The sequence below is a fragment of the Olea europaea genome, unplaced genomic scaffold, assembly GCF_002742605.1.
Source record: "Olea europaea var. sylvestris unplaced genomic scaffold, O_europaea_v1 scaffold3766, whole genome shotgun sequence".
Taxonomy (NCBI): domain Eukaryota; kingdom Viridiplantae; phylum Streptophyta; class Magnoliopsida; order Lamiales; family Oleaceae; genus Olea; species Olea europaea.
This window is the reverse complement of record NW_019257033.1, coordinates 8,193-17,013: the sequence shown is the minus strand read 5'-3', so window position 1 is coordinate 17,013 and position 8,821 is coordinate 8,193. Positions and strand designations below refer to the sequence as shown.

Sequence of the window (8,821 nt, the reverse complement as noted above, 5' to 3'; positions counted from 1 at the left end):
CTTGATTCAACCATCATGGCTAAACTCATAAGTTGTCTCTCCCAAAACCAAGACGTATTCGCATGGACAATTGAAGACATGCCCAGAATTGACCCCCAGGTTGCCGTACACAAGCTCAATGTAAACCCAGGAGCCAAACCTATCAAACAAAGGAAAAGACAGTTTGCACCCGAACGGCGCGAAGTCATACGAGAAGAGATTGCCAAACTGCTCAATGCACAATTCATCCGAGAAGTGCAATATCCTGACTGGCTAGCCAATGTAGTTCTCGTAAAAAAGGCCAAGGGAAAGTGGCGAGTTTGCATTGACTTCACTGATTTGAACAAAGCATGTTCGAAAGATAGCTATCCCCTCCCCCGGATTGATAGTCTCGTTGACAGCACTTCGGGTCACAAATTGTACAGCTTTTTGGACGCATTCTCAGGGTACCACCAAATACCAATGGCCACAGAAGATCAAGAGAAGACCTCATTCATGGCAGATTCCGCCATCTATTGTTATAAGGCCATGCCATTTGGCTTAAAGAACGCAGGGGCTACATATCAGAGGCTAATCAACAAGGTCATTGCTGATTTAATTGGAAAAACCATTGAGGCTTACGTAGATGACATGGTGGTCAAAAGTAAATAGGTGGATGATTATATCACCGATCTTAAAGAAGTGTTTTCCACGCTACGGAAATACAACATGAAGCTCAACCCAACAAAATGTGCCTTTGGGGTAGCATCAGGAAAGTTTCTAGGTTTCATGATCACAAATAGAGGAATAAACCCTAATAAGATCCAAGCCCTAATATCTATGGAAGCCCCAAAGAGCAAAAATGGCATCCAAAAGCTTACAGGTCAGGTAGCAGCATTGAACAGATTTGTCTCTCAGGCAGCGGATAGATGTTTTCCCTTTTTCAAAGTTCTAAGAGGCCACAAGAGTTCTGAATGGAATGATGAATGCAATCTAGCCTTCCAACAACTTAAGCTAACTTTAGCTGTACCTCCGGCTCTTGCCAAACCAGAGCCTGGTGATACTTTGTTCCTTTACTTGGCTGTTTCTCGAAATGCCGTAAGTAGGGTACTAGTAAAGGAAAAAGGAAAGGTGCAACAACCTATCTACTATGTTAGTAAAGTACTTCTTGACACTGACACTCGGTATAACCTTGCAGAACAGTTAGCTCTTGCCTTGATAGTAACTGCTAGAAAGTTACGGCAATATTTCCAATCTCACCCCGTAATAGTTCTCACCAATCAACCACTCAAGCACATACTTCAGAGGCCAGATGTCTCAGGAAGGCTATTAAAATGGGTGATCAAGCTTGGCGAGTTCGACATAGAATTCAAATCTCAACCTTCCATCAAGCGCAGGCACTGGCCTACATCATAGCTGAACTCACTCCAAAGACAGAAAGGCCCGAAGTAAAAAACCCGAGCACGACCTCAAAAACCTGGGAGATATTTGTTGATGTGGCGTCGAATAGTTCGAGCTCGGGGGCTGGGATAATTATCATCAGCCCGGACAAGACCACTGAAGTTCAATGTGCGCTTATGTTTGAGTTTGAAGCAACCAACAACGAAGTGGAATATGAAGTTGTGGTTATTGCTCTCGAACTTGCCAGGAATTTGGAATTAGAGCACATCAGAGTCTTCAGCGACTCACAGCTCATTGTTGGACAGATCAAAGGATCCTTTGAAAGAAAAGATAAAAAGATGAGCTTGTACTGTCTAAAAGTGCATGACCTTCAAAGATAGTTCATAAGTTGTGAAATATTGAAAATAGCAAGAGCAGATAACTCCAAAGCTGACGCACTATCCAGACTTGTTTTCATGAGGATAGATGGACTCGACAGAACAGTGCACATCAAGATTGTCACAGAGCCTAGCATAAACACGAAGTCAAGTGTCATGGACATTGACCATGAGCCTTCCTGGATTGATCCAATAGCTGAGTATATAAGTAATGGAGACCTACCTCCTGACCCTCGCGCCGCAATAAGTATTCCGGCCAAAGCTGCTAGGTATTGCATTATCAGAGGGGTGCTGTTTCAACGAAGTCTCACACTCCCCTATCTGAGATGCCTCAAGCCTTCCAAGTCTCTCCAAGCCCTGACTGAGGTTTACGAGGGAATATGCGGAAATCACCAGGGAGCCGGGCCCTTGCCTACAAATTAATAAGGTATGGGTACTACTGGCCAACTATAAAAAAAGATGCAGCTGAATATCTCAAAAGATGCGACAAGTGTCAGATGTTTGGTAATGCTATACATGCCCTTGCAGAAGAGTTGACTTCTATCCATTATTCAGCACCATTTGAACAATGGGGAGTTGACATCCTTGGGCCTTCCCCATGGCCCGAGGACAATTAAAATTTGTTGTAGCAGTAGTTGAGTACTTCACAAAGTGGGTAGAAGCCGAACCCCTAGCAAAAATATCATAGGCCAAGCTCAGATCATTTATATGGAAGTCGATTATATGTAGGTTTGGAATACCCAAAGTACTTATAACAGACAATGGAAGGCAGTTCGACAATTCACAATTTAGAAACTTCTGTGTCAATCTTAGTATCGATCATCGTCTGACGTCAGTATCTTAACCTCAAAGCAATGGCCTCGCTTAGGTGACAAATAGGATCATACTTCAGGACCTTCGCACAGGATTGGAAACACAAGAGGTGACTGGCCCGATGAGTTACCCTCTATACTGTGGGCATATAGAACTTTTCATAAAATAGCAACAGGGGAGACTGCTTTCATGTTAGCTTTCGGCTTAGAGGCCACTATCCCCATCAAAGTCAGTCTCCCCACTTTAAGGAGGGCTGAACCCGGCATGGAAGACCGAACAACCGAACATCTTGACTTACTTGAAGAAGTAAGAGAGCAAGCTTCACTGAGAGCTGCTAGTTACCAAAATAAAACGACAAAGTACTTTAACACCAAAGTCAAGTCCCGAGAATTTAAGAGCGGCGATTTGGTTCTAAGAAGAACAGAGGCAGCTGGACACCCTCCAGGTAAACTTGGACCAGTATGGGAAGGGTCATTCGAAGTCATACGAAGGATCAAAGAAGGAGCATACAGCCTTAGAGATACTTCAGGAAATCCACTCCCGAGGCCTTAGAATGTGGATAACCTAAAAATATATTACAAGTAGAATAGCAATAGCGTCACACAAGGGCTTGCACGCCCGCCTTATTTTCGTTTTTAGTAGCTCGGGTCTATGAACCCTTGAGCATTTTTTGCTTTCAAGTAGCTTGGGCTAAGTACCCTTGAGCACCTAATAATATTCAAAGTTTTCTTTTCCTAGCACTACTTAAACTTTGGCGTAACGACGTGCTTCGGGCATGCAGTCAACTCTTCAACATTAGTGTAATGACGTGCTACGGGCATGCAACTAATAAACTTTGACATAATGACGTGCTTCGGGCACGCAGCCACTTTAACATTAGTGTAATGACGTGCTATGGGCATGCAACTAATAACTTTGGCATAATGACGTGCTTCGAGCATGCAGCCACTTTAACATTAGTATAATGACGTGCTATGGGCATACAACTAATAACTCTGGCATAATGACGTGCGGGCATCCAGCCAACTCTTCAACATTAACGGCGTGCTATAGGCATGCAGCATAATACAACCCGAGGTCATGAACCCCGAACTATTTTGCATCTAAAATCAATATCGGATAAGTTCGGGGTCGGGCCTATTCACATGATAAAGATCGAACCCGACCTCGGACTCATCATCTAAATTGACTTACAGGCCCCTAAGTTCGACCTCGACAACTACATCAAGAATCGAGCTAAGACATGCCTGGTGTTTAAGGTCAAAATGTTGATCGAATTGAGCCCCGTGCCTTCCACACAAGACACCCCGAGCTAAAAAAGGCCCAAGTTATAGCAACTAAAAAGGTTGAACTCATCATCTAGTTCGACCTGTGGGCCCAATGACAACATCAAGAATCGAGCTCGTGCATGCCTGATGTTCAGCACCAAAGCGTTGATCGAGTCCAAAAGCGTTGTGTTTGTGTTGTGCATTGAAAAGAAACAGAACACATGTGCACGAACATTCATCGATTAAATGAAAAATAGTAGTGTGCACGAACATTCATCAATTAAATTAAAAACAAAGTAGTGTGCACGAACATTTATCAATTAAATTAAAAACAAAGTAGTGTGCACGAACATTCATCAGTTAAATTAAAAACAAAGGAATGTGCGCGAACATTGGTCGATGAAATTAATAACAAAAGTATTAGCCCAGTTCGGGCAATATTACCAAAAATTTTAAAACAAAGTTAAAAACTTAATCGATATCTACAACCCTGACATCATCTCCTTGATCGCCAATCCCGGCGTCATCTCCATCACCATCATCATCATCCTCTTCACCATCGTCCTCGACTTTAGAAGCCGAAAGTTCGAGCTCCCCTGCGAGCTCGTTCACTGTCTTCAAGTCCTCGACGAAGGACTTTAAATCCTCAGGCATCTTCGTGCGAAGATAAGAACGGGCAAGGCGAAGCCCGTTCTGGTAAGAGCCCGACCTGTACTATCCCAACAGGGTCCCAAACTCGTCGGACTTCTCGAAGTCTTCAACAGCCTGAGCTTGAGCCTCATCACGAGCCTTTGCCAGCTGTTCCCCAAAGCTCCTCTGGGACTGGAGAAGCTCGAGCTTAACTTCCTCGACCTCAACCTTGGATGTCTCCAGTTCCTCTCGGGACCTCTTGAGGTCAGTCTCAGTAGTCTTGAGAGCCGTTTCCAGGTCACGAGCTCACTTTTCAGCTCGCTCTTTTTCCTTTAAAACCTCGCCCATTTCGTTCGAGATGTTGATACCATTCAAAGTAAGACCTCGCGCCACACTCAGCGTCTGCACAAAGAAGGAAAGGAAGTCCGAAGTCAGTTCGATCGAAGAAGATTAAAAAATAAAAAATACAGTTAAGGTCGTATCTTACCCTTAAGGTCAAAGCCTCTAGTGTCTTAACCCCTTCATTGATGTTGCCCTTCTTCTCTAACCTTTCGACAAGGTCCTTCACCACGGCACACTCCGTGTATTCCTCGAGGGAACTATCTGAAACAGGCTCGAAGCCTAAATCCGTGACGCCATAACAGCCCCGAGCTCGATCTTCATATTTCGACTTCGTATGAGGCGTTGAGGTCGGGCTGCTTGACGTCGAAGGTTAACCCCTAGGAGGCACCGGGCTCTCAAGATGCACTTCAGGCACCCTAACATTGCCGTGCCTGGCCCTCTTCTTCCCATTTTTTGAGGCCGGGGCTTTGGACATCGGCCCCTTAGGCTTATGGTGGACATTGGCCAACAATTTGGAAAGATCAAAAGACATCTCTAGATCTACAAGAAACAAATCACAAGGCATTAGCATGATCTCGACATCAAGAATATGACGATAGAGCTTAAAAAGTAAAAGACATACCCTCAAGGCCTTTTACATTTGCAAGGTCGAGGGTGTCATCCTCGAGCAAATAATCAATCTTCTCTGCCAAGGGGTCTTGGTTAACTAACCTTAATCTGTCACTCTCTAGAACCTCAAAATACGCCTGACCCTCATTAAACATATCCTTACTAGGAATCTCCCACCTCGGGCTAAAAGGATGGTCGGGATCCTGGGGCTTTACAAAGAAAAATCTCTCTTTCCAACCCCGAAGAGAGCTCGGGGTATCAGGCGTTCTAAACCCCCCCTTGGTTGACAAATACACAAAACAGTTGAACCCCGGCGAGTACTTCATATCATACACCATCCTCAGAAGGTCGACCTTAGGCTCGATATCGAGACATCTACATAATATAAAGAAATAGACCAACAGCCTCCAACCGTTAGGAGCCAACTGGCCCGGACACATATAGAACGGAAATTAAAAAGTGGATAAAAAAGGGGTGAAGAGGCCACCGCATCCCAGCCTTAAGGACATCCTTAAAAAACATCATCTCTCCCTCTCGAGCTCCTGAGATATCTTTGGTACTCTCAGGAACCCTAACATCACAAATGGGCATCACCCCAAACTCTCTAGCTATCTTAATAATTACATGTTCTTTATAAGTGGTCGGGTTCTTTGGATAAGTCAATACCTCTCTTGGAAAGTGCAAGCTAACAAGAAATGCCAGGGTGACAAGATCTCGACCTTGATCACCCGGAGTCTCGACAGGTATACTAGGGGCAGTAGGGTTCTCATTATCCCACGAACTCTTAGAAAGCCTACTACTATCACTATTACTCGACCCCTTACTGCTACTGCTACTACCACTACTGCTACTGCTCGACATTACTCTACTCAAATAATTAACAACTTAAAGGCTCGAACTCTTACCTTAATGGAGATCGCCCCGAACTCGAGCTTCTTTTACAGAGAGTGGAGAGTAAAAAGTGAAAAAGAATAGTGGGGTATTTATAGGGGTCATGGGCATACCAACAGTCACTTAATCTAAAACCCTTAAAACAAGACACGTGGCAAAGATCCAAGTTCAAGCTCTGACAACCAGCCACATGACAGACACGTGACATAGTATATCTCCAACAAGTAAATGACAGGTGTCGAGGTCGATATCAAGCCACGACATCCTTTTTGCATCTCAATCCGAGATCATATACCCTGCACGATCTAGAACTCAGATACACGGGGGCCTATGATGATTCCGGATTGGTAACCCCGAACTAGACCTGAATTTGCCCACCATGCTCGACCTCGACCTAATACCCCCGAGTTGATCTTAGTGTGTTATGCCGGTTTGAGGTCGGGATTTCCTTAAGGTCGGGGTTATCTCTAATCCGACTCTGTCCACCGACTTAATCTCAAAAAATAATAGACCCCACCTAAATCTACTCCTTCCCTGATTAGAACTCTAACAGTATACTTCTAATCAAACTTCAACACCTAATCTTAAGGGGAAAATGACTCTTTCAATAATAGAATCCTTCTATAGCTCTCCCACCAACACCTATAAATACTTGGTCAAGGCTCAACATCAAGGTACGTTTTCATTATCTTCAGTTTATAGCCTTACGCACTAAATTCCCTATCTGACTTAAGCATCGGAGGAGCGACGAGCACGCACCTCATTGCCTTTGTTGCAAGTATTCACAGACCGATTGTGTTCATCAAAGTGAAGTTGGACCATCAAACTCGAGATCTTTTAGGTGATATTTTTTGATAGCATCAACATACAAAATATTTTATTATATGAATATTTAATTGAAAATAGGTACGTAGGAAAAAGTTTCGAAATAATAGTTGTTAAGTAGGAGTGGTCTTTATAATAATGAATATTTAAGCATGCAAATATAGTAGGATTGTCCCTAGTTTTATAGGTCGACAAGTAATTCAGGCTCTTTGACTGACATCTTTAAGTGTAGTGCTGAATCGACATCGATTATCTACAAAAACGCAAGGATTACACGAGGAAATGGTGGGCAATGGCTGCCCCACCCGGTATGTTTTCCATAATAGCCTTTGACCAAGTTATTTGTTAAAAAAAAAAAAAATTGTAAACAAAATGTGTAGTGTCGAAAATACCCTCATTTAGAGGAAAGAAGAGAAGAGAAAATAGAGAGAAAAAAGAAAAGAAAAAAGGGAAAAATCAGCTACCGACCGTCGACGTCGCCTACGGACTGCCCGGACCTCACCAAGACTAGAGCCACCTCGGATTCGCCGGAGACCGTCATTTTCTTGAAGGTTAGACATGTTTTCTATAAATAACTACTTTGAATGAGTGAAAGTTTGAATGTTTAGGATATGAATATGGGTTAAATTCATGTTTCTATAGTTAAAATGTAAGAAAATATCGAATTTGAAGTTAAAATCTTGAAAAAAAAGTGAAAAAAAGGGGCGGAGCTCGCCGGAAATGGAGTTTCCGGCGAGCCCGCCGGTTTGGTCCGTTACGGACCAAACCGTTGGTCCGTAACGGACCATATGTGGTCCGTAACGGACCATCTGACGGTCCGTAGCGAACCATCTGGTCCGTTACGGACCAGATCGGACCCGGATTTGGTCCAGGTCCGGCTAACCGGCCCAAATCCGGGTCCGTCAAATACATATAATTTTTTTTTTTTTTGTTGTTGTTGTTGTTGTGTGTGTGTTAAGAAATAAAATGAAAAATAAAAAAAATAATTTATTAAGAAAATTAAAGAAATATTTAAAGATAAATTAAATTGAGTTTTAATTTTTGTTCTTTTCTACTTAAATAGACGCTTCAAATAAATAAAACACATGATTAACGAAATATTAAAAGAATAAATTAAATTGAATAATATTTTTTTACCTAACCAATTAAGATAATTAATTAAAGAAATAGTGAAACGAGAAATCGAATAAATATTATTATTTTTATTCAAATAAATAATCGAAATAAATAATATACATAAATAACGAAATATTTAAAGAATAAATTAAAAAACAATACTTTTTTTACTTAACGAACTAAGATAATGAATTAAAGAAATTGTAAAAGGAAAAATCGAATAAATATTATTGAAATAAATAATCGAAATAGAGTAATTAAATATGAAATAAATAAAACACATTATTAACGAAATATTTAAAGAATAAATTAACTTGAATAATATTATTTTTACCTAACCAATTAAGATAATTAATTAAAGAAATGGTGAAACGAAAAATTGAATAAAGATTATTATTTTTATTCAAATAAATAATCGAAATAAATAATATACATAATTAACGAAATATTTAATGAATAAATTTAAAAAAATAATATTTTTTTTACTTAAAGAATTAAGATAATGAATTAAAGAAATAGTAAAACGAAAAATCGAATAAATATTATTCAAATAAATAATCGAAATAGAGTAATTAAATATGAAATAAATAA

General features: G+C 41.1%; 1 protein-coding gene across 1 annotated transcript in view; it reads left to right on the top strand.

Annotated features, from left to right (window-relative positions):
- LOC111386905 overlaps positions 1-630 on the top strand; it is a 1,867-nt gene extending 1,237 nt beyond the window's left edge. The window contains exon 4 of the mRNA XM_023011407.1: positions 100-630. Within this exon, the coding sequence (XP_022867175.1) occupies positions 100-630 (531 nt within the window). The remainder of the gene's footprint in view (positions 1-99) is intronic.
- Positions 631-8,821: the final 8,191 nt, after the last annotated feature.